Source organism: Argiope bruennichi, chromosome 4, assembly GCF_947563725.1.
Source record: "Argiope bruennichi chromosome 4, qqArgBrue1.1, whole genome shotgun sequence".
Classification (NCBI taxonomy): domain Eukaryota; kingdom Metazoa; phylum Arthropoda; class Arachnida; order Araneae; family Araneidae; genus Argiope; species Argiope bruennichi.
The window spans coordinates 117,745,943-117,773,882 of NC_079154.1; the positions used below are offsets into that span (position 1 = coordinate 117,745,943).

General features: G+C 30.2%; 1 protein-coding gene across 2 annotated transcripts; it reads left to right on the forward strand.

Annotated features, from left to right (window-relative positions):
• LOC129967009 (NFX1-type zinc finger-containing protein 1-like) lies at positions 1-27,940 on the forward strand. 2 transcript variants are annotated; one of them, XM_056081640.1, is made up of 3 exons: positions 1-78; positions 14,431-14,474; positions 21,794-27,940. In XM_056081640.1, the coding sequence occupies exons 2-3, from the start codon at positions 14,470-14,472 to the stop codon at positions 27,558-27,560; spliced, it is 5,772 nt and encodes a 1,923-aa protein (XP_055937615.1). In that variant the 5' UTR covers positions 1-78; positions 14,431-14,469; the 3' UTR covers positions 27,561-27,940. The 2 variants fall into 2 exon arrangements, with proteins under 2 accessions (XP_055937615.1, XP_055937616.1); XM_056081641.1 differs by lacking the exon at positions 1-78 and adding an exon at positions 12,781-12,883.

The window sequence follows — 27,940 nt, forward strand, 5'->3', positions numbered from 1 at the left end:
CTATGAGGGAAATTCGACGCCGCTAAATAGTACTTCTCCAGAGAAGAGTGGGATACGTATTAATTATTTTCTTCTCAAGTAAGTAATGTTTTAATTACTATTTTAGAGTTTTTCAAATGTGTTCTTTTAGATGGGGTGACTTTTTTCAAACAACATTATTTATATTATGTTTTCGTGCACGTCTTTACACAAAGAAAATGCAATCTATTATTAAAGCGCTACACAAAAATGCTAGAAGTTTGTGAAACATAAAAATGTTAAAGACTAGTTAATTTGCAAAAAATTTAATTTTTTGAGCTATAAATTGATTGGCAGATGATAGTGTTGAATTCGTCGAAAACAATACAAAGGAATTATTCCAATTTCAAACATCTGCTTACGTAAATAAATAAACGAATGACTAAAAAGTAGCATTTTTCAAACCTAAAAATTAGATGTTAAAGTAGAATTTCAGTTAATAATAGCTAACATTCAGTGTGGCATTAATTGAATGTGATATTTTATTTATCATTTGTAGGCACAATAATACGATTTCTTTTTAAAATTATTACCACAAGCTAAAGATGATTTTCCATATTTTAAAATGTTTTCTTAATGTTGATATAATTAAGAAATGTTGGATTAAAGATTTCTTTTTTTGGGAAAAAAAATCTCATAGGAAAATTTGTGAAAATAATGCATAATTTTCTTTTTAAATTCTTTAAAACCATATATTGCAGGTTACATTTTGCTTTCTTAATTGACTTTATATTTTTCCAGTTATTACATGAATTAATTTTTAATGAATCCAATTAAATTATAATGAAACAAATTATTCAGTGTGATTTTGATATTGTTACTATTATGTAGCTGTATGTAAATTGATTTTTGAATTTAAATGCAACAATAAAATGCAAACTTTGAACGAAATTTTATGAATAAAAGCTACTATTGCAAGAAAATATTTATTATTCAAAGCAAAATGCTTTAAACTTTTTTTTTCTTTACATTTATAATAAGTAAATTTTATTTCAAGAATCGAAACAAATGATATTTAATGAAAGAACTAACTATTAATTAACTAAACATTACAAAAAAATTTAATTCTGATTTTTTCGAAATTAGTTATTAGATTTATAATAATTGCTCTATGGATTACAATTAAATTAATTTTTCATATGAAATGCACATTTTGATACAAGTATCTCGGGTCAATATAGAACCCTTATCCATGAAATATATAACTGAATTCTTCCTTTCTGAATATATAACTCCATCCAGTAGTGCTAAAAATATTCTATTGTTATTTCTAAAATATTTACATTTAAAATGAATTTATGAAAAATATATCTTGTTTCACAAATTAAAAATTAACATTAAATATTTGCTGACAGTAAGCTTTTTAGTTACAAATTAATATACCATCTGCAGTGCAGATAGATGTAAGCAATAGCACTAATAATATTATTTGATTTTGAACTAAATTGTACTAATTATGAAAGTGAAATAGATATTCTATAAATATAATCTAAATTATATATGATTATATTATATATGATTCTTTTAATTTTTAATTTCTGTTTTAATTTTTGATGTCGTGAAATATTACCAACCAAATAATTTTTTGAATAGAATATATATTACTTGTTCATGTGATGAAAGTACTGTATTTATTAGATTGCAATTAAGACTGTTTAAAACGTAAAATTTGAATATAAATTCAGTAATTTGTGAAAATACATTCAGATTTTTTTAAAAATAAGTCTTGCTAACTTTCTAAAAAATTATAAGGAAATTTCAAAAAAAAAAAAAAAAATAAATAAATAAATTCTTGGTATATATATATTTTTTTTTTATTATTATTATGTCGATGGACTTAAAAGAATTATTTACACCTTGAATAATATACAGATGGCTTTCACTATGATTTTTTTTTTCTATTATATGTACAGATTGTTTTATTTCATATGCTCTCGTATATCTTTATTTATCTTGTTCTTCTTTCCTTTTTTTTTAATTAACTCATCTGTTACTATAACCCAGTTTAACAGTTTCTTTGCTGATTGTTGGTTTTATCGAACTTTAATTTTGACAATGTCATTTGGTTTATTTGACATTTCAATTTTTTTCCCTTATTTCAGTAAAATTTTACTTATTTTGTATTTCTTGATATTTAGTCTTTGTTGGAAAGATGTTACTGTTGAATTTCCAGCAACAAAAAATATGAAATTGATTTTCCCCTTTATTTCAAACCATAAACTAGTCCTTATAAAACATTTATAGTTTCTTATTAAGCAGAGAAAAATCATTCTGTGAATGATCTATTATATTTTGGATTTTCAACAATTGAAAAATTGTCAAATAACTGAATAAATCAATAACTTCAGAACAATTCATGAAAAATGTTTTTTAAAAATAAAATACTTTGATATATTTGAGCCTCCGTTTGCTTATATTTTAATGGAGAGAATAATATCTAAATTTGTTTAAATTCAGCATCCAACCAGTGCTGATATATGTAATGAATTTCTAAATTTTTTTGCTTTCAAAAAGATATTATGTATTGATTGTATTTCTTAAACTTTATTTTCAAATGTAACCATTCTTGGATAATTTTCAGTATTTGGCATCTTCAAAATTATCTATTCTTGGACAGTTTTCGTGTTACCTACTACTAGAAATTTGGATTGTAGTAAAATCCTTACTACTCTTTATTTAAAACTAGAGAAAAAAAAAACTGAAATTAACAATTTTTAAGAGAATTAGACTATTCCAATCTCTAAGAAAAATAACTTGATTTTGAAGTATTTAGCATTATAATGTGTATGGAATCCCTCCCACTAAATTTAATACTTTCCAATACTGAAACAGTAGGTAAATAAAATCCTGTGATTTTTATTTTGAAAAATGTTGTAATGAAGGAAATGATTAACTGTTCTTTTATATCTATTAGTATCTCCTTCCTTTTAAAGTGCTTAATTTAATGAATTTCATTCAGGTAGTAATTGTTTATATTATGTGTAATTGTTATACACTGCATATAATAAAGCACAATGTAGCTATTTTAATCTGAGTATTTGATCTTTGTAATAAAATAAGAGTAACAAAAAGATTATCTATTCAAGTTAGTGACACATTAGTGATTTTAATTTAGTATTTTAATCCTATAATTTATAAGAAAAAGAATAGCAATTGTAAGGATTTTAGATAAAAAACGGTATAGAAATAAACATGACATTTATTTCTTGTAGTAGTTCTCTTGAACTAAATATCTTGGTTATATTCTTTTTATATAAGAAAAGGAAATGATTATTTTTAATACTGGATGACAGATAACATAAGTGGTTCATTTCAATTTAGTTTTCACAATTTATTCATAGATTTTTATTCACGTGGATTCTTAAAAAAATATTAGGTTATTCACCTACCTAAATTAGGCACTCATTAATATTCATGTCTTAAATTTGTTTCTGACTACTTTAGTTTTTATATTTTTTGTTTTGATCAAAATTTTAGATGCATAATTATAAGGATTTGCTATTGAAGCCACTTTTATTCTTGATGTGTTGGGATGAGATGAGTGAAACATAATTAGACATAATTTCCTACATTTTCTTGGCCAATTGAAAAATAATTTCTTATAAATTATTGCACTAAAATAGTGATATATGATCATAAATGTGCAATTCTTTGTTTGGAAACAAGTATTAACATTTTTAGAAAATGTAAAATCATCTATTATTCTAAACTGCATGATTTGCTGCTTTGTCATCATTTTATTCAGATGCTACATTTATTTCTTTTAGTTTCATCCTATAATACCTCTGTGCATATTATAATAAGCTTCCTTTTCCTTAACAGGATCAGTCGTATTTAATTCACTAATGTTTTGATATTTTTTAGATGACAATACACGATATTAATGTTTTCAGAATTATTGGTTTATTGTTAATTTTATTAAATCAGTTCAATTTTATTGGCACCATCTATGTAGTTATGGGTATTAAAAATAATGGATCTCAAGATTAAAAAAAAAAAAAAAAAGAAAAAATTCAAATGAAAAAATTCTGTTGTTTATTGTATTAATAAAAGTATATTTTTAAAACTATTGTCAGTTTTAAACTATTATGAGTTATTACATGATAAAGAAAATTCGAATCTACAATCAAACGAACACAGAAAGTTAAATGAAACCAAACGATAACAATTTGAATAGAATTTTTTTTATTAAAATGATGTAAGTGAATAAAGTCGTTTGCTTGAGTTCAAGGAAAAAAAATGGAATACATTTTTATTTCTTTTTAAAATTATAAAATAGTTCTTATTATTTGAAATTAGCACATTAAAAAGAAATTTTATTCTTTAAATAATAATCTGCAATTAAATAATTATTTTCACATAAAACTCGCTGCCATTATGATGTTATTCAAAGTAAAGATTTGACATTTGTCAACACATTACATCATATCAGAACATTTCATTTTATCTCTTCATATTCATTCATATTATTGCTTCATATTTCCCTTTGCCATTGAAATATTTCCTAGCTCTTTTTAAGCTAGATTCTTTATAGGAAAACTACCTATTGCAAAATTTCTGTAGATCTTCAACGATCATAGTCCCTAGAACCCAACAACCAGTCTTCGTTCGAAAGTTTATATATGCGTAAAACGCTTTTCCAAGTTATCTTGTGAACAAATTAACTAGAATAATTTTGTTCGGATCTTAACTGGCTTAATCTTCGTAGATGGGCCATCTTGCCCAAAGGGAATGGAAATGGTGGAGAGTTGAAATTTTCATTTCACTGTAACTTCCTTAATATTGAAGATAGAAAAATATACCGAACTTGCCAAATTAGTTCCTCATTAAGACGAACAAATTTGATATTTAAAGTTTTTCGATAGCTACAATAGCTTCGAAATTAGGTGCTAAAAAGTGATTTTCAAGCCCCTAATTTTGACTATTTCTAACATCAAAAATTTATATTGACAATTTTTGAAAGAAAAAAAAATTGAAATCTACTATCGCAGATTTCAAGTTATGTGAGAACATGAATTTTTTTTAAGTCACGTGACTATCAGATTACGCATGCGTTCGATATTTAGAAAACGATGCTTTTCCCCCCCCCCCCCCTCCCCATCTCAAAATCGGACGAGTTCCAAAATTTTTCCTCAACTCCAATTTTTGGAAAAATCCAGTATAAACTGGTTTGGTATGATTGATTGCTTGAATATTGTATTGTGCAATCGTTAATCAGTATATTTCTTTTACAAGATTCGTCATGAATGGCTAACAAAAATGCAGAGAAACGTGCGTACACGAGTCATTAAGACGAACTTTCTAGAAAAGATAAATTCTGAGAATAACGATAGATTTTTTTTTTTTTTTCAAATATTATAACTGCACTTTTGGCAACGTGTATTTTCTAAAACCAGAAAAAGAGAAAATAACACAAATGATATTTTGTTCTCATAATGCTATAGAAAATATAAAATGCCTAAAGTATTCTATTTATCCATGTCATGAGTAATTGTGACGCCACAACAGATCTTTTAAAGGTATGCAAACTGAATTCTGCTAGATTATTTAAAAAAAAGAAAGAAAAAAGAATTCTGATCTCCTTTAAGCAGTTGAAGTTTTTGAAACTCGGATGTAATTCTCTGAGCTGTTGCAGATAGATACAGAGAACCGTTTTTTCGTGGCATTATGTGAATACTCAAAACCCTCGTCAAGTCATCGAGTCATACATTGACCATTTCTAAATGAAGTTCATTATAAATGTCGGATCAAATCTTTATTTAACAGGATTTGAAACAAATTGGCTCATCTTTTAACTTAAGCTATTCACCACCATTTCCTATGAGTCAATCCATTTTAACGTTAGCTTGGCATTTAAAAGAGACCCGAAAATTGGGATTAAAAAAAAAAAAAGACAGTGAGTTGAATATTTTCAAATATTTCATGTCCCCTGCATAAAATATTCTGCGAGTGCTAAAAGGTGTGCTCTGGAAATTGCAGTGGTTTGAATTCTAACAGTGTTTTATTCAAATACTGTGCCCACGTTGTTGGGATGCAGGTAGTGAAGATATCGATTGTTGATAGTTATGATGAAGCAAATTAATATTAAACCTGATAATTTGCTTAAAACGTGATTAAAGCATTGAGAAATTTCAAAAGATATTGGAATATCAATTTCAAAACAATCCAGATTAAGCAAATAGATTAATATATACAGGTTTTATGATCATATTGTGATTTTAGGTTATATTATTAAGTTATTATAGCTTGAATAGTTCGGAATGATTTTTCTTCTTTCTTTTCTTTTTTGTTTGGTTGCTAATAATGCTACATTCCAAATAATTTAAATATGTCAGTAATGGGTAATATTATGTTTTATTAAAAACTCATTAAATTAAATACTTTTCGGCATTTGTTAATAAATTAGTGGTGTGAAAGTAAGTTTTATTAACATGAATCGCTTTCGCTAGTTTATTTGTATTAGGTACTTAACGTGAAAAGTTATATTAACCAAGTTAATTAGATTAGGCAAATGTTAGGTAAGTATATTAATTAGTTAAACGTTACATGCGGCAAAAAAACTTGCAAGGACTCACGTTATAGAAAATTGTGTTCTTTATTTTAGTAGTGGTTGATATTTTACCAAGAATTGATAGTTTATTTTAGTTGTAAATAAAAAAGGGGGGGGGGCTTTCATGATTATTTTTTTTTTTTCGTATACGTAGTATAAAGAAAGTCTAATAATCAACAAAGTTTAATATTTCGTAACGATTTTACGCCAATACCTTGAAAGGCGTTTACTTGGATAACACCTTTATTAGAGAGTATGCGAGAAATTTTTGGAGCGATCACTCTCGCTGGTTTTAACCCTTAACTGGGGACGAGTGGTCTGTGAGCCCGCTAGCGATGGATTTTCTGTCACCCCTATTCTATTTTTATCTCAATTGAATGGATTGACCCTGTAGCTTCCTGTTTTGTGATCTTCAATACACGTGCACTTTTTCAACCGATTTCAGCGGATGCTTTTTAAAATAATTCAGTTATTCCTTCGAGCGCGGTCTCTAAGACCGCATCTCCCTGTTAGTGTCCCAGTGCTTAGCAGATGGCACTAAATTTTAGGTCCCGAAATATCATCCAGTTTACTGATCCTATTATGAAGCAGTGTTCCACATAATTTTAAATGAAGCAGAAAGTGATTTTAGTGATAAGGATAATTGTACAGAAAAGTTTTTCGATGGAAAGTTCGCATTCAACTGATATGTATGTTCACACATAATTAATTTTTCTTGTGATAATGTATTTTGAAAAATTTATAAAATATATTAATATACCAAGATATATATACAGAATTTATAGGTTGATTTTTATACTAGTTCTTAACCTATATGTTTAAATGCGGCTAGGAAAGTCACACAAGCCGATAAAAAAGAGCCAATTTCACCTATTGTCATTTTTTTTTTCATATAATTGTTGAATTTTACATTATATTGTCTTCTATATACCTTCATATACTGTAAAAATAAATATGATTTAAAAAGTAAAAAGTAATATGCTTTCTCAAGAATATTATTTATTGTAACATGTTATTTGCTAAGAAAATGCATGCTCCAACGCATTTACTTTTTTCGATGATAATATATTTTGAAAAATTTCTAAAACATATCTTTATATCAAGAAAAATATCTGCAAAATATATTAGCAGTTTTTCATACTAATACATTCATTAGAAAATTTAATTTTAGTCTAAATGTAATGAGGTCTCGTAGAACGCACCTCCCAGTTAAGTCCTAAAATTTCATCTCCCCAGTTAAGGGTTAAACCTGAGATTCGTAATCAGCAGTCCGAAAAACATAAGTGGAAAGAAAAAAAACTTCAGAAATACTCCAAATTTGTTTTCAACAATTCAACGATTGCATTATAATAAAAATACTTTTAATAAATTCAAATTTGTAATATATTTTAATAAATGTTTAAGAATTTTCCTTTCTGATAATATCCATTATGTCTTAATTTTAATAATTACTAGTAGAGAATTTAATGAAACGTTCTAAACCAAGTGGAAAGCAATAAAAATATCTGTTCCAATGTTTATCATGTTTCCCTTCTTTCGAGCAGTAAATTGGATTTTGAAATGCGAGCAGTGTTTAGGATAACAATTTTTGTCTTAGAAAAGCACGTAAAAACTCATTTCTTTTGCAATTTTTTTTCGGGGGGGGTGAATATTTTCGTATATTGTATGTTTTGTGTATAATATATGTGTACATTAGTGTGAACAGTCAGTATAATCCAGAGCCATACTTATCATTTATTTTGCTTGAATGTGTGTAGAATAATTTTTTTTTCCACGAATTTAGGAAATAATTGGATTTTTTTTTTTTTTTTTTTTTTTTTTTTCAGAAATAGTGATATATTCAAACTTTTTTGCTCTGAAGAAAAATTATTTTGATTATATGTAGTATTAACCTTCGGGAGCACAAACTCAGAAAAGTTACTTTGAATATGGGCATTCATTGAGAAAAGCTAGAAAATGCTTTCCCTTTCTTTTAAAGGCGATTGTTGGAAACAGCCTTTCCGATTTCGACCACCCGTAGTGGTAATTGGTCATCTGTCCTAACCGGTCTAACCAGGTTGCTTTTTTTTTTTTTTTTTTTTTTTTTTTTGCGGTTTTACCACGTCTGAACTCTAGAAAAAGCTTTTTATCGCAGTTTTTTTTTTCTTTCCCTCTAAAACATTAGTTTACTAATTCTGTAGGAGAAAGTAGTATATTAAATTTTGTGACATTAGATAAATTGTAAATAGGATAATTGCTGTATTGTTATTTAGCACATTAAATAAAATATTGTCAATTTTTCAATCATATTTGTAACTAAATAAATTTCCCAAGCATTACTGAAGCTGTAAATGTAATTCTTATAAAGCTTGAACACAACATTGTGAATTTTATTTTGCTATTCTTCTAACTCGTCAATTTTGATAGAATGTGACGATTTTTATTTCATGCATAAAGATCCCAATTGTTTATATTTCCTTTTTAAAAATATTCCCATTTCTTTGTGAATAACACAGATAACAATTATCTGCTGTTTTGTAGATTAAAATATCTTTGAATGTTTTAGTGTTAATATATTGCGCTCACAGAAATCGAATATAATTTTTATTCCTAACATAGTTCAAACGGTTTTTAATATAATTAATTACTAGTAACGTTTTCCTATTCTATTTTCGATTCTTACAATTTATAGTGATTTTTTTTTTTTTTTACTGAGAACTTTAATTATTTATTGTAGTGTAGTATTTTTGAAAACCATGCTCAATTTTGCAGACAATCAATAACTGAATTATAACAAAAATTATTTTTCTGCAGAAAAATTTACTAATACGTAGGTAATCACCATATTTAAGACAATTTAAAAAAATAAGATATGGTTTACTTAGAATTCGATACATAAGATTACATTGCGATAATATTACGCTGAAAAGTAGTTAGCAAAAAACTTTTTAAAAATACTCAAAACAATATATCTGGCATTCTAAATGATCATCATTCGTTATTAAATACAAGTTTTACTAGCAGCTGATTCAGATTATCTTTCAGAATTGCTTCAAATTAAATCTAGAATTCCTGGCTTTTTTATGCAGCTACTTAATTTTATTTCAATACAAATATTTCTGGAATAATTTAAGTGTCTAGTAACTTCTCAGTGGATTTAATTGAAGGTATAAAGATTTTAATATTTCTTTTCTGATATAGAAAAACTACTAATTATTATTTTTGATAGATATTTAGAACCTCCTTCAATATTTTAAAATTAGAATTATGACTTTTAATGAATGATTAATTATAAATTATTAAATCAATCGATTTCATAAATTAGAAAAATAATGGTGAAACCGACACCTTACTTAAAAATCAAAAAGAAAAATGTATTTTTAACAGGAATATATCCAGTTCAAGTATTAAAATTTAAAGCTGAAAAAAATTGTAGGTCGTTTTAATACTGTGTTAGACTAATACATTAGTGACTGGGAAGTATATGTGCCCAAGGCTTCAGTAAGGGGGGAGGTAAGCATGAAGACAAAACAAAGTGTTTTGTCATTTTTAAATATAAAATATAATGACGCGGTGAAAAAAACAACCGAGGTTCAATTTAGTTTTTCTGCATCAATTGTGACGAATGGGAGCGAAGAAGTAACAATTTGTCGAAGGTGCTGATTACCTTCATAATACCATTCCGTCAAAAATAAAACTTCAAGTAATTCTTCTTGTTCAAATGATTAGTAAATTCCTGGTTCAAATATTTAGACAAATAGATAGGCCCAACTATAACCATATATTATTATAAAGTTACAAAATTATATTAAGTTAAAATATTAAAGAATTTATAAAGTTAAAAAAAATCTAGAAACAGGGGAAAAGACGAAGCAGTGTTCACAAGGCTTATTAGCGCCAACAATATTTTAACAGCTGCTGGCCGAATCTCCTGACCCTAAAGCTGCGGTCCCACGACCGGAGATATCTTCAGACGGACACGCGTTCCCCTTTCGACCCCTCTTGCGGTTTTTTGGGGTGCTTTGATGCCTGTCTAGTTTGGTTGTATGACAAATGCGTACAGTACACTTTGCGTACCAGTCATAAAACTGTCAATCAATAGTCTTGTTTACAATGCGGTTGTGTTACCGATAAGGGTCAGTTCTAGAAGAGGTTACAACATTTTAAACGTTATCTAAAAGTGTCATATTTGGCAAGAGTTAGCATGATGTTTGACACAATTTCGAATACTTAACGATACGTTCATTAATACAATTTCATGCGTTTTAATACTATATAAATAATTTCCACTTTGCTTTTTATGAAAGATGGATTGCTTTTCAATGTATTTATTCAAAAATGTATGATAAAAATCATTGAGGAATGATATTTTTTCTCATATAAATAGTGTATCCACTTCGAAATAATAATAATTTCTTCTAGATTTTAGATATAAATGTATTACTTTACATAAATATAATTTTTTGCATTAAACGAAAGATTTTGCGTTTCAGTTTTTGCTTTATTTCTTCTTGCTTCGTTTATTTAATTCAATAATTTCGAACATTAAAATATATGTTATTTAAATATAGGCACTTAAAAAAAGTTGTTTATTAAATTTAAAGTACAATTAAATGAGGTTAGTGGTATTGGAATGATTTGTAAGGAGGGAAAAGTTGCAAAAGGAATTCTTGAAATTCCGTAAGTAGCAAGAAAAGCTTCCAACTACGGATGTTAAGTTTCCATGCTATATCAGTTTTTAAAAAAAATCAGTTTTCAGAGTAGAACGCCATTACAAATTTAAACTTTTCTGTTTATCATCGTAGATTTAATTTAATTGTTGTTACATTTTTTTTAAAATCTGTACTCTGATAAATTATTTATTCATTATATGACTTTGCATTTTTTATATGAAATATTGTTGATTGAAAATGAAATTATACGGTGCATAAAATAAACAGCTTATTAAATCATAAGTATATTAATATTTTGCTAACTGATCATTTGTATCTGCGAAAATTTGTAGGAGATATTAGCTGAATTCAAATTTAATTTTCTTCTAGTTGCACTTTTATTAAACCAAAATCCAAATCTACTGTTAAAAAATAAAACAGAATTAAGAAAAATAATTTTTACATTAATATATGTAGTGTATGTTCTTCAGAAACTTTAATTTTATTAACGATCTTTCTTATATGTACAATAAGTCATTAAAAATAGTGTTGAATGAAGATCTGGTAATACACTCTTCAACAATATACATCTACACCTTTATTGAAATATTTACTGATTAGCTATACGTTTTTTCAATATTTTTTACAATGTAATTATTTCTAATTTCAGAAGAATTCATGGCCGTTTTAAACCTTCCAGGGGCTCTGAACTAATGCAAATCTCAAAGCCCCTTTTTCTTTCCAAATTTTTTGCTGATTTTAATTTAATTTTTATTCAGCAAATTTAAGTAGTAAATTTTGAAAGCTGAAGTCGCAAGTCCCTTTCTAAAAATTCCATTTCAATATTGTACAAATAAAAAAAAGTGCACAGTCAAAACGTAAAATTAATTTTAAGCAAAATGTCGAAAACAAAAGACAACTTTCTCTAACACTATAAACAATTTTGTAAAAGGAGGGAATATATTTTAAACTGTAAAGCTCCAAATTTTTTAGAATTATAAATAGCATAACGAATAACTTGTGAATGGTAATTAGGAATATTACTAGAATGAAGTTGCAAAATTAATTTAATCAATACTTGATTATGACTTGAATAAATTTAATTGCAGGGAGCTCTGTCATTAAATGAAAGTATAAAACGAAATACCTTTCTACAACTACTAAAAATTATCAAGAGCTGAGAGTATTTTTCTTTGTTGCCATTTTTTAACATCACTTTCCTACCATTTCCTATCCAAATTTGATAGACAGACGGCCTGGTGGTCAGAGCCAGTATATACACATAAAGACAAAAGTTTTTTTTGTGTGTGTGTGTGTGTTTATCAAAATTTAGTTCAAATATCAATGCATTTTTTCGCCAAATACTCTTGCCAACAGATAACATGCTTTAGCAAACCTAGACTAATCACTCCCTACCCCCTTTTTTTCAAACAGATACGCGTGATTTATTTGCCTTTTATGATCCGTACGCATTTATCTCACTATCGTCTAGTAAACTGGACAAACATCAGAGCATCCCAGAAAACCGCTAGAGGGCTCGAAAGGGGAACGCGTGTCCGTCTGAAGAATTCTCCGGTTGTGGGACCGCCGCAAAAGGGAAGAGATTTTACGAGGCGATTAGGGTTCTGCTGGAAAGTTCAAGTGGGGGAACGAAAACAGCAGTAGTACCGAGCCGTAAGGAAAGGTAAAAAAAAAAAAAAAAAAAAAAAAAAAATCTGGTACAACAGTTGTACCGGCCGTAAGCTAGAGGTTAATATTATTTACTTATTTGAATAATCAGTATTTTTCCTATCTAAATTCAGCATTAAGTTTGAAAAACTTACACCTTTAATTGTATTCCTATAATCTTGTATTAGATTATAAGAATATAATGGTTTTAATGCATATGATTAGTGATTTAACTTTTTTCATTTGATAAAAAGCGTTGAAATTTATTTTTATTGTGAAGTTATGAATGTGTATTCATTTAACCTGTATTTTACATTTTATCTAGTGCATCCGGTTCGTATTTAATTCACTGGCAAACAATACTTTGTAACTGCCACTTTTTGCGTTTGCGACTTCATGTTCTGCAATAATGACTTATTTTCTGCTTACCTGACATCCCTAAAATTTGCCCATGATTTTTTAATCAGATTGTAATAATAAGGCACACATCTTTCGAGATATATCTTTAAAAATTCGAAACTTATAATTTCTTAAGAATGCTTTTGTAGCAAAAATTGACTTTAGTGAAAATGGAAATTTTTATTTTTGTGTGGTATTCTTAACCCTTTGTACACGGAAAAGGTATTCGATGCAAAATTGTTCACCTAATACAAGGGCTTGTTTATTATTCCGAAAAATAAATATATATTGTTACAGATTTTCCTCGTTGCCGGATTCTTTTGATAGTGGGTGTGGGGTGTGAAAACACGATCAGCAGGCGACAGTAGAAAACTAGAAGAAGTAAACTAGGGGCTGGAAGCTTCTGGACCAATCAGGCGTATCTCGGTTCCTAATGGATGGATCGACAAAATTCTCGAAGTTTCGAGCATTATTCATTTTGTCGCCAAGCTCTGGGATCACTGGCTCGGCAATCGGCAGCATCCAATCCGGTTGACTGTAAATCAGTCTTTCTTATGATGACACTATTCGTGCCGGAAAGCAAAATTGCACGTTTGTAACAATATAATTGTTTCAACTTGAATTTTCCCTGAAAGTTGATTTGCATCTTTTTATCATTCTGTAGTAGTTTTAATAATCAAAAATGAATAAATAAATAAATAATACATCAAAATGATGCATCGCCTTGAATGGTGACCATGAATCGCCTCTCGCGTTCAAAAGGTTAAATTGAATTTTCTATTTTGTAATCTTTTTAAACCCACGATCTGATGGGAGAATGTATTGCATGCGGACGTAAAATTTGCTATCTTGGTGAAACATCTTCACATTTTTGCGATACGCAAAGAGTGTAATTCTGATTTAAATATCCTCGTACTCATCGGATCAAAGTTCAAACTGGTGATAATCTAAAATAATGTTCATATAGCTTGAACTTCCCATTTATCTGGCATACTAAATCGAATAATGCAGATAAAGTTGCGAACTTAAAAAAAATGTCAAATTGTATTAATTAAGCGCCATGTTCGTATTCGATTTTAAATTCATGCCATTTAATATAAATTTTTATGTTATGAATTTAACTTTTAGCACTTTTCTTATTTAATGATTGTTTCTGTCTTTTAGGCAAATATTCAAGATACAATTCTGAATGCTGCTTGAATAATGATGTAAGTATGAATGTTTTTCGTATTGTGCGTAGACGTTCTTTTCTGATAATTTTGACGTTTTAAAAAACGGTGAATCTTGGTTCATTTTTACAATTTTATACGTATTCATTATGCCATTGCTGAATTCATATGTAAGTATAATTTTAAGCCCAGTTATACTTCTAATATATTTTTGACGCGTTAATATTGATTTATAAGTTTAACATGTTAATATTTAATGTTTTTAACAATGTTATAATTTCTGCAAATTTCTGCTTATTACAAAAAGTCGTACTAATAGACAGCAACAAGTTGTGTAACACACAGAATTGTCCAATTTAGTAGCTTCAGGTTTAACACATAGTTATTTCCTGAGTTACTAAAAAAAAAAAAAAAAAAAAAAAAAGTGAATGTTCACTAATTTTATGACAAATGAAAAATTAATTGAAATTTTTAAGCCCTTAAAAGTTTCTCGGTGAGATTAATATTGTTTCTTTAATAAAATTTTCAAAATTAATTTCAAGCACAATTTTTTCGCTAAAGAAAGCACCTCCACCTATGTCAATTTTACAAGAAAAATAATACAAGAAAAATAAATTTGATTTTCGCAACTAATACCCGATATGGTACTTCCCCCCCCCCACATCCGAAATGGAGTTAGATGCAAAAATGGGATAGAAGTACATGAAAGATTCTTATGGAATCCAATCCCTTGACATAATGGTCCTATTAAAAACGAAAATGTACCGACGTCCTGGCATAGGGGTAGCGCATCTTCCTCGTGATCTAGGCGTCCAGGGTTCGAATCCCGGTTCGGGCATGGATGTACTTCTTCTGTATTCTATCTGTGAGGTGTGTGAATGTGCCCCCCTGTAAAAAGAGGTTGTGCAAGCGGATGTGCGAGTTTCATCTTCATATGAGCTAGAAGTCCGACTTCTGCCCTCGGGTACTCAGGGGTCTTTACCCTCAGAAGCTACTGCACCTCCTTTCCGTGGTAACGCGGACACGACATCAGCATCATCAAAGACGAAAATGTCCGGTTTATCTATCTTGTAAATTTCACGGTATGGTAATAACGTCATTTTTTTCATACGCTTCGTAAATTAAGCAGATGTTAATCAGACACTTTGTTCTTTAGTTTTCAGCAACGGAGAAAATGACGCAATCAGTTGATGATACAATAAAAATGGCTTGAACCTTCAGGGCAACAGTGTAATCTATTGTTAAAAATTTGACAACAAAAAAATATTTTTAAGAAATTGCCAAGTTTAGTAAATATTCACTGGACTCTTAAATTAGTATCATGAAAACGTTACGTTTTTTTAAATTTTAAATCTAAGTAAGATTTTTTTTTTTTTTTTGTGCAATAATATTTCATTAAGTTATTGTGGGAAAACGTCAAAAATTCAGCTGAATTTTTAGTTAACCCTTTAAAGGGCCATTTTTTTCTAGTCATATTATGTTAAAATATTTTTAGGCTTGAAATTGGAATAAGAAAAGGGATTCATTTAGCTTATTAGATAAATTTAATTTGATTAATTGATTAATTAATAATTAAGTGACAAACCAAGACACATCACTTTGTGTGAGATAAAGAACTGGAGCATATAAGTTTCTGTCTTTTTAAAAAAATTTGTCAGAACTTATGCCAACCTACATAATTCCATACAAAGATAAGTTTAGTGGGAGGCATACTTCCCACGGCCCTAGAAAGGGTTAATTGAAGTTTTAATCAAAATGAAAAAATTGCTCCGAAGTGCATATTCTTAGCTTCTAAGATAATCATGTGCCAAATTTGGTAGTTGTAGGTCATACGGTCTGGCCTATAGAGCGACCTCTTACATCTTTATTATTAATATAGATATTTTCTAATTAAATTATCTTTAAAATATTGTTCATAAAAATCCTTTTGGTAAAAAATAAGATTCCTAATTTTTTTCAAAATATTTAATGTTTTTTCACTTTTTTTTATGCAATTGTATTTGCACATTTTATAGGTTTTAATTTGGACATGGAAACTTTTTTTTTTTTTCTAAGGTTGCAGAAAACGATTTGAAGGGACTATCGGTCGTGTGTGTGTGTGTTTTAATTCGTAAGGCTGTTTGATGTTATTATTTTTAAAAATAGCAATGAAAATGCAAAGAAAGTCTCATTAGTTTTTTATTTATTTATTTATAGTAGCGCTAAATGTAAAGGGAAAAACAGAAATTCTGTTTGTTGGTTCAAAATAAAATTCTGTAAAAACTTCTTGACGTAATTTGACGTAGTTACGTGACTTCAACGTAACTTAGTTGCGTTGTTTTCATTCAAAATTTTGTTTACTTTATCATTGCAAGCAGTTTCATCATAAAATCTTTATTTATCACATGCTCGTTAATTTAGACCAGTCAGCCTTCGGCAGTGATTGGTGCATTTTTTTCTTAAAATGGTGGATGGAAAGGTATGAAATCGTGCATTTTTATAGAACAGTGATATTTAGATTTTCATAGGCCGCGGTGGCCTGGTGGTAAGGTCTCGGCTTGTGAGCCGTAGAGTTTTAGGTTCGAGACCCGATTCCACCGAAGAACCGTCGTGTAAGGGGGTCTGTTGCACGTTAAATCCGTTATGCCAAATGTCCTCCCGCTGGTGTGGTGTGGAGAGGGGGGTGCCAGCTCAGGTGTCGTCCTTGTCATCTGACCGCGGTTCAAAATTACGAGGTCCGTCCCAAAATAGCCCTAGTGTTGCTTTACAACGGGACGTTAATATAACTAAACTAAACTAAAATTTAGATTTTCATAAATCATCCAGTTTTAATGATTGGAGTGCAACTCTTTTTATTTAAAGTATTAGTGTCACAAGAATATTTTGCTAGATAAGATTCACAGGGCAGAGGGTCTATGTAAAAATTTAAAAATTCGTTCATTCACCAGGACATTTATTGACTCAAGTAGCATAAAATGTAATTATTTACTTCATTTAAAGCAATTTTGTTAGCAGATGTATGGCTATTACTAATAGTTTATAAATTAGCTGTTGGTCAAGTTACAAATTAGCTATATATATGTAATGATATTTTAAAATCTTAATTTAGCTCATAGTAATTTCATTCTCTTATTTCCTAATCCAATTCCACTTTCTCTAGTTAATTAATTCAATGGAAGCTTTATAAAATTTCTGAATCGGCTAAAAGCCTAAACGTTACCACGCTCCGAGTGAAAGAACAAAATACCGCTGACTTTACAAATTCTTCTAAAAGATCCCTGTGTTTCCCTTGCTTTTGATTGACATGCCACGGAAATCCTTATTAAAATATCACAGTACATAAGACAGGAATAATTGGTTTCTCTCTATTTTTACGCCACTTCTTGCCAATTCTGTTGCGTTGAACGGACGTGCCTTGTCCGCGCCGCTTGTACATAAGCATGCCTGCCTGCCTCCCGGGAGTGAAAATAAAGCGAACTTTAAAGCTTCACTGAGTCTTTCTGCTTGTCACAACTGCATTCTGCTTCAAATAAAAATAATGCTTATTTAATACTAGTCGCTTTTGGCGACCAGCCGGTTCGCCAAACTTAATGTTCGTTAAAATTTTAATAATTAAATATTTTATGCAATTCCTACTTTAATAGCTTTTTCATCAAAATATTTTAAAACTTCAAATTTTGATAGTCATATAATTCACTCATAATATTATAAACGCCTTCAGTCATAACGTAATATGTATCTCTCTAATTTTCTGTTAGTTCCCGTAGAATTTATACTATAAATTAAAGTGGAAAGGATTAATCTGCAATTAATATAATAATATTTTTTACTGAAACAAAGTATTTTTTTGTAATATGATTACTGAAAACAGTCACTGAGCGTTTAAACTTTATGGGCACTAAAGAATATCTTTCCTAATTTATGTAATATTTCAAGAATTTGTCAACAAAATATTCTCAAATTCATCATGACCAGAACGATTAATTAACAATGTTTAATTTTAAATGCATCAAACACTAAGAAAATAAAACGAATCGTTTAAAATAATCGGTTGAAAACAGGTTAAAAAAAACTACTTAAAAAACGATGCACTTAAAACTATAAGCGTATACAAAAAATATATAACTAACATAAATACAATTTAATTACAAAAACATGCAACTAACCTAAAAATAATTTAAATCATCCGTTGATAATGGTTGTCAACAATCAGAACACAATGCGCATGCGTGAATTTTCAACGCCAGTTACAGTAACGGAAATGCGTGAGTTTTTCTACGCCAGTTGGGGTAACGCTATGCAGATTAGAAATTTTTGCTTTCCTTTATTTTGTTTTATTTTAATTCAAAAGTACTTAAGAATGAATCTGAAAGATCGATTCATTAACAATGTTTAATTTTAAATGCATCAAACATTAAGAAAATAAATAGAATCGTTTCAAATAATCAGCCGAAAAATGTTAAGCCTAGCCTCATGACTGTTGGGAAAAAAATTGAAGCCGTACTCATTTGGCGGTGGGGAAAATGAAGAGATTTTTTTGGCGGGAAAGTTAGTTTTTAATTAACAATTAAAATTCTAATTAAAAATTCAAAAAAAGGGCTATCCTATCTTTTAAGTTAGATCAAACTGCACATGGTGTGCAAATTTTATTAAAATCGGTTAAGTAGTTTAGGAGTCCATTGCGGACAAACAACGTGACACGTAATTTATATATATTAAGATATTTCATATAGATGTTGAAAATTACACTTTCCTAGGGTTAATTTGCAAAAATAGTTAACTTATTTTTTAATTTGAGTTTTGTCAATGTGATGGTAACACATTGATAAAGCTAATTTTTTCCAATGCACGTGTAACGTGCTGGTTCAGGCGAGGCCGTGCGCGAAAAAGATAAACAGAAGTAGCTATGCAGGAGGCCGAAAGGTTGAATTCGTGACGTCACAGTCGAAAGCCTCTGTTTAGCTCTGTTGGTGATGTAGGAAACGCTATTCCTATGCAGAAACTAACTATTTCGTCTTTCGATAGAAATTTTTCTATCTTTTTTTACGGATTCAAACTAACCTCGGAATGAATAGCCAATAAAAACTAAGAATTCATAAAACCTCTTTAATTAAACATTTATTTTCTTGCGGATTAAGAAGACCTTTGAAATAAATAGGGGATTTGTATCTTTAAATCCATAAGTTTCCTTTCAAATCAAATCGCATTTACAGAAACACAACAGAAGTACAAAGTTTTTGGCATTTACTTATTACTGAATGAATTTTTAACATCGACGATTAATTAAAATAAATATTTGAAAAAAAATAGTACAAGTAAAATAAAAAACTTTTAAAGAGGCTTTGACACAAATTTCAATTGCAAGAAATGAATTTTGATAGAAGATCACCCATTGTTTAGAGAAAAAGTACCAGAAACCAAAAAACATTTTTTTTTTTCATATTCATAAAATAGCATATGCAAAAAACTGATATTTCATTAAAAATCAATTTTAAAAAGATTAATTCAAAGTAGGAAATTCTGATGTTGGATAATCCAGTGTTTTGAGAAAAAATATACAAAAATGATAAATTATTTAATTTTATTTACATAAATTTCTAATTAAATTGTTAGAAACAGCTTTCCACATCACCCTGGGGGTACTGTTTCTAGATGCACTACCCCTTTTCAGAAATATTAAGCGAAGGTGGGTTCCCCAGTAGGTCTATTTCCTTCGTTTGCTAAAAGATTAATATCCTAAAGTTTATCCTACTAAGGAAAAGTTGACAGTTTTCTTTTCACATTTTTAGCTCTAAGCTGGTCATTCTTAATAATGGGGCACAGGTTCTACAAAAAATGTAAGATTAAAGCTAACTAAAATTAAAAAAGTTAAATTAGCATTAAGTTCAAGGATCTCGACAAATTTAAATTATTACCTGTAATAAAAATAATATAGGAAATATTTCATTAAACTATTTCAAATTAAAATTCGTCATTCTGTATGTTTAAAAAATAACTGCGTTTCTGAATAATTTTCTAGCGATTTCCTCCAAAAACCTATTATTTTCTTTTGTCCACAATTGAATTTAAAAAATTATGTATGCTTTACATAAAGAGAAAAAGTCCATTAATTTTCAGCCGAACAATTTCGTTTTGCTCGGCCCGCACAAGCGAGTTGATTTTTTCCGTACTTTAGGCTTAGCCGATCTTGGAGAGTAACATTAATTTCTAAGCTTTAGAAGAAGAACCTAAGAAATGCTTAAATTACATAATTAAATAAACGATAATGTAGAGGTAATATAATCAACAATTAAAGCATCAAATTAGACTTGTCACCACGTGAGTAAATACAAGAACAGCTTTATATCTAAAAATATTGCAATCAAAGTTAACTCTAAAATATAACTAGATTATATTTTTGTATGGAACTAACATAAATTTAAAAAACTTACTTTAGAATGAGTTAATCCAAGAATACACCGGAATTTCGATATGTATTTCTTTAAATCACGCGCGCATTCCAATCGCAAGCACTCAAACGAAGGCTTTACGCTGTGACGTCACAGCAGCTAAATTTCTCATGTTTATGGCCTCCTCTAGGTAGCGCTCTTGTCTTTTTCGCGCACGGCCTCGGTTCAGGTTACTTTTTATTTTGAGCGAAAGAATTGTTGGAAAATATGGTTATAATGTTTCTTTAAAAATTCATTAAAAATAGAATTTTTTGTTTTTAACATAACTCTTTAAAAAGTTTTTACCTATAAGTTTTTTTAATTTATAGGTTAAAACGTTCGTGGTATTGAAAAGATAGTTTTTTAAACTTTAAGATGATGTAAAAAACCATTTTTGAAAGTTAATTAAAATGATAATGATAATTCTAATTAAAATTTCAAAAAAAAAAATGCCTCAAGATGCATATTTCCACATCATTATTATAAGCAAAGATATAATTCAAACTAATTTTATTTTATCTGATTTCTCACTCATGTGCTTCTACTGTTTTGCTAAATGTTATGATAAATGGAAGAAAAACATTATAATATTACACTATTTCAGATTAGAAATTCGAATTTTTCTTTCTTTTTGTTTTTCAAATATACTGACATAACGGAAAAGTTGATTGAAGAGACATGATTTTGCATTTTAATAATATACGGATACTAAGATTTTAACCTTTCAGCTTAAAGAACTTTTTTGGTATTAGTATAGTAACGGATTTTTGCAGTTATGATACATTTAGGATAACAAAGTTTGAATTTAGTAGATAATTAAATATTTAGAATTATTTTTTTATAGCTGTGAAGTATTCTTCCTTTATAGATATATATACATAAATACATATATATTAAACATATATATGCATAAATGCATACATATTAAATGTATTTTTTTTATTGTTGCAGGTCCTGTCAACCGAAGAAAATGTCTAAAATCCGATCTTCACATGATCTGGACAAAAAAGAATTGGACAAATCTTCAAGTATTTATATCGCTGAGCATTCGATCAGACCATTGCAAAATAATACAAATTATGAAGCCCAACATAACATACGACCAAATACAAACTTGCTTTTAGGATTTCAGGACTTCAATTCAACTAGTAGGAATTTTTCTGCCGCTCCTGGATCTGAGCGGCGTCGGCGGCTTCAACCGTTAGAAAGGTGTTATCAACCATTAGAAAGTTGCTATCAACCGTTAGAAAGGTGTTATCAACCGTTAGTTAGGCGTTATCAACGATCTGATATACTATGGGGGATTAAAGATTCAGTATGGAGCTTCGATCAAGCAGCAACACATTCCTTTACAAGGGCCGATAAATGGGAAATGGACAGATATGTTAAACCTATGTCAAGAACGGAACTGGAAAGTTTGCTTCATAAGAGTCCGGAATGGATTCTGTGTACTATTCTTAGTGAAGACCCTTCTTTTTGCGCAATTTTGAAGGAACAGGTTGTTAGTCGAAATATTATGGCATTAGTATTACTTGTTTTACAGAAAGCTACGACTTCTCATTTACCCCAAAATGTCATTGCCATGATTGATTATGTAGTCAGAAGCGATAAGTTCCTGTTTAGTAAATTTTATGCTTTTCTGCAATCTTACGAAGACCAATCTATAAACATTCCGTACCATTGGAATTCTTTTCTCAGTTTATCAGAACTCTTGGTTAAAATTCTGACTTTTGTGCCACTCAGTTATTTAGAACCTTTCCTAGATGCCCTTGACACTAATGCTCAAACGCTGGAGATTGCCTGCCATACATACCTTCGAGAAGATGATCAGTTATGCTGTGAGATATCAAAAAATCTGAAGACTTTTGAAACGAAGTTATACGCTTCTTTATATGACTGTGGTCCAATAAAAGGAGAACAGGTTTGCTGCACAGAGAAACTACAGCCTCAAAATTCTCCTGAAGACTATCGCAGTATACCTGTTTTGCCTACGATTAAAGATATTCATTCGCCGTGTGTGTTTTTGCAGCCTAATTTGATTAAAGGAAGTTATGAAGATTGTAAGCATTATCTTGACGTGCAGTTTCGTTTGTGTAGGGAAGATTACGTGAAAACCATCAGAGATGGTATAGCTGAGTACTTGAGTTTGAAAAAACAAGAAAAGTCCCTGAATGGGTGCAAACATGTTAGAGTGTATTCTGACGTTCGTATCATTCAACAAGAATTTGTGCATGGAGAACTCGTTCATTTGGCTCGTTTCAGTGATGAGAAATTTTCCAAAATAAAATGGGAAAATAGTAAGCGATTTCTCACAGGTTCCCTTCTTTGCTTATCTTCGGATGATTTTGAGACCATATTATTTGCCACCGTAGTTCGTAGGCAGCCGAAAGAACTCCGTGAAGGATTGCTGCTTTTACGTTTTGAAGAAATAACTTATGAAGTGTTAACTCTGACTCGTTTAAGAAGCTTTGTAGTAATGGAAACAAGCGCTTACTTTGAAGCTTATAGACATAACCTTCAAGCATTACAGGAAGTTGAGATAACGAAATTTCCAATGAAATCACATATTGTTGAATTACAGAAATATGTACTAAAACCAGCATATAGAACTGAATCAACTGTGTATGACATTCGTCCTTTATTGTTGCCTTTGAGTCGATCATCTGTTGAAAAGTGTATCAAGGACTTTGGCGTGGTAAAAACCATCTACAAATTTGATATGGTTTCTGATAAACGAATTCTGGAAAAAGCAAAATTGCTTCCTATTTTTAGCGATGAATGCTGGCCATCTGCTGCGGAATTGAAGCTAGATCCCTCTCAATATGCTGCAATAAAGACCGCACTGACAAAACGATTTGCCCTTATACAAGGCCCACCTGGAACTGGTAAGACGTATGTTGGACTCAGAATTGTTCAGTTGCTTTTGCACAATTTATATGGAGGAACTTGTAAACCAAATCGTCCAATTATGGTAGTCTGTTACACAAATCGCGCTTTGGATCAGTTTTTAGAAGGTGTGTTAAAGTTTTCTACGCAGATAGTGAGAATTGGTGGGCGAAGTACAAATGATTTGGTATCCCGATTTCAGTTGCACAATTTGAGAAAAATTGTAGAACAGAAAAAAATAATTCCGAATCATCTATTCAAACTCATACAGCAAAGGAAATATGAGTTACGATGCTTGATTAAACGTATTTGTCTGATTAAGCAGTATGTTGAAAGGTGTCATTCAGCAGTGTTAAGATTAGATATATTAGAAGATAGCATGTCCTCTGAACATTACGATACTTTGAAACGTTTGTGTCTTTCAGCACACGATGAAACGGTGATGTATATTTGGCTTGGTATTGAAACGACACTTGAATATCCGTCTAAGAATCAAGCCAATTGTAAAAATGATGAGTCATTGTTTTCTGATATCTGTGCACAAAATAGCAACCCTGCTGACCTCTGTGCTTCAAAGGAAGACGAATACGAAGAAGAATGTGATGAAACCGAAGTTGAATTTATAGAAGCATTTCGAAGCATCAGCTCAGAAGAATTTGCTGATTTTGTCATTGATGTTAATAAAGACGAATTCTCTCAAGAGAATGATGCACTGTATAACATACATTTCAGGTATACAATGCGAAATAAGAAGCGAAACTTCACAGGTGATTTGGCCACAATAAAAGCTATGACCGAGGAAGAAGTGAGAAAAATCGATTGCATTCTATCGTTACCATATGTTGACCGTTGGCGCTTGTATAAATTCTGGTTGGAATTGCATACCTCCAAAAAGCAAAAAGAAATACTGGAAATGCAAACAGTACTTCAAACAAAATTGGTGGAGCTTAAGGAATTGCAATCTGAAGTTGATCTTTTCACATGTCGCCCAGCTCATGTTATTGGTATAACTACCACTGGAGCTGCTAAATATCGAAATATTGTTAAACGCTTGAACCCTATGATTGTTGTTTTTGAAGAAGCAGCAGAAATATTAGAAAGTCACATCGTCACTTCACTTACTTCGACCACAGAACATGTTATTTTAATTGGTGATCATCAACAACTTAAGCCCAGTCCGTCTGTACATGATTTGGCTGTTCAATATGATCTAAATGTTTCATTATTTGAAAGAATGGTGAAGAATGGAATGCCATGTAACAAATTAAGCATTCAGCATAGAATGAGACCTGAAATAGCTTCTCTACTTGTACCGCATTTTTATGAAGACTTAAAGAATCATGAGTTGGTCTCGAAGTACGAAAATATGAAAGGGATAAAAAAGAATGTATTTTTTATTACCCATTCTTATAATGAATTACATGAATTTGACACTAGAAGCAAAACAAATCAACATGAAGCAACTTTCCTGATAAAATTATGTAAATATATTCTTTTACAAGGATATAAACCTACTCAAATTACGGTTTTGACCACATATTCAGGTCAACTTCTTGTTCTGAAGAGGTTGGCTGGTGATGGTATCTTGAAAAATGTGAAATTCACCGTGGTTGATAATTATCAAGGAGAAGAAAATGATATTATTTTAGTATCTTTCGTTAGGAGCAACGAAGAAGGGGAAATAGGATTTTTAAAAGTTCCGAATCGTATTTGTGTAGCTTTGTCTCGAGCTAAGAAGGCCCTTTATTGTGTTGGAAATTTTGGTATGTTAAAAGAAAAAAGTCTTGTTTGGAAAAATATTATCCAGATTTTGGAAGAAAATCAAGCTATTGGCCCATCACTTCAATTGTTTTGTCAGAATCATCCTGACACTACTAATGTTGTTACTTTTGAGAAAGATTTTGATACTCTTCGTGAAGGTGGTTGTAGTCGTATCTGTGGATTTATTTTGGCGTGTGGTCATCCGTGCCAACTTATGTGCCATCCATATGATAAGAAACATGAAAAGGTAAGATGTTTGGAATCATGTGACAGAAAATGCATGTATGGCCATTCTTGCAAAAAAACTTGCTCTGAAGCTTGTGGACCTTGTTCTGTATTTGTTGAAAGGCAGGTGGAACCATGCGGCCATATTATTAATGTTTATTGCTTCAGGAGAGATTCAAACGTACTAAAATGTGATAAACCTTGTGAAAAAATCTTAGCATGTGGACATCAATGTCAAAATATTTGTAGTTCTGTCTGTACTTCAAAATGTCTGAAGAAAGAGAAGATTGCTTCATCAGTTTGTGGACATTCAGTTGAAGTAGAATGTTGCAAATCCGGCGATCTTTTGCACCTTGCGAAAATATGTAAGAAACCATGTAATATGAAACTTTCTTGTGGGCACGAATGTCAAGGAACATGTAGTAAATGCTATCAGGGTCGATTGCACATTTCATGTACCCAACCTTGCAAACGTATTTTGATATGTGGTCACGAATGTACATCTAGTTGTTCTAGAAACTGCCCTCCTTGCAAGTATCCTTGCGAAAATCGATGCTCTCATGGCCGATGTCCTAGAAAGTGCTGTGAACCCTGCGTTAAATGTCATCAACCTTGCGAATGGTCTTGTCCACATCAAAAATGCAATCAAATGTGTGCTGAAGAATGCTCTCGCGATATCTGCTATGAACCATGTGCTAAAATTTTGAATTGCGGACACCCTTGCATTGGTCTTTGTGGAGAGTTCTGTCCCAAAGAATGTAGAAAATGTGATAAAGAAACAGTGCAGAAGAAATTTTTTGGCACAGAAGATCAAGAAGACGCTAGATTTGTTCGCTTGGAGAATTGCGGACATATTTTCGAACTACTTGGCCTCATGCGGTGGATGAAAACTTACATTCAAGAGCAAAGAGAAATTCGACTGATGTCTTGCCCAGAATGTAAACAGGTGATCAGAAGAAGTTTTTGCTTTGGAAAAGTGATAAAATCTTGTCTGGAAGACATTGAAAAGGTGAAAAATATTACGTGTGGTAACATATATAGGAATTTCTTCATTCAGAATTCTTTGATGGAGAAAATTAAATCCAACATTCACAAAATTCCAGAATTTTGTCTACCAATTGTAAAATCTCTGAAGTCTGTATATGGTCGCAGTTTAATAGAAATAACTACCATAGAAAATTTATTTAACTTGGCACTATTGTTGGCTGAAGAAATGCAGTTTTTTGATAATCGACCTAAAGTTAAAGAATATCAAATATATAACTCATATCATGAATTGGTTCGATTTATGTCATTGAATAAGAAACTGATAATTGATTTCATGATAGATGAATTCTTGACTGCATCTGACCAGCAACTGATAGAGTTGAATTGGGAAATTCATCGTCTCAAAGTGGCAGATAAACTTTTAAAATTCGTTTTTGCTAACAGTCACATAAAATCTCATGCAGAATTATCTTCCCTTGTTCATTGTATTGCTTCTTTTCAACCATTTCGAGAAGAAAAGGCTCGAGAATTTGCGGCTCTATTGCATGTACATTATGATGGTTTCAATGTTGACTTTTCTGCCCTTGTAGAGCCTGCATCATTGAACGTTCTGAATTTATCGAAAGATTATTGGTACATATGTCCATTTCAACATGTCTGTTTCTCAACTTCACGAGAAGATCAATGCAGTGTATGCGGTTCTAAAATAGATGGAAAGAATGTTGCACTCCAGACAAATAATGCCATTGCAGATGAAAGAGACGCTGCCTCACAACCTGTATTTTCAGAACTCATAGAAAGTCAACATTTTCTAAACAATGTAATAAGTTTGCTTCAATTTGATTACTGTGACCCTTAGCCAGAATAATAATTCTGGTCAACTCTTATTCTTTGCTTTATTTTTTCCCCGACTATTTCGAGAAGAAAAAGCAAGGAAAAAAAAAAATGTAGCTATATTGCAGACACTTGTACTCTGTTGTTATGACTTATATATTGACTTTTCTGCCTTAACTGAACCTGCATCATTGACTGTTCTGGGTTTATCAAAAAGTAATTGGTACAAACGCCCAAGTCAATGATAGTACAAAGGCAACATTTTCTAAATAATATAATAAGCCTTGTTTGAATAGGAATACATTTGAGCTTTTATAATTTAATACATTTTAGATTTGAAACTCATTCAGGATTATTGCTCAAGCCAACTTTTATTATTAAATTCAAATAGAAATTAATCTAGAT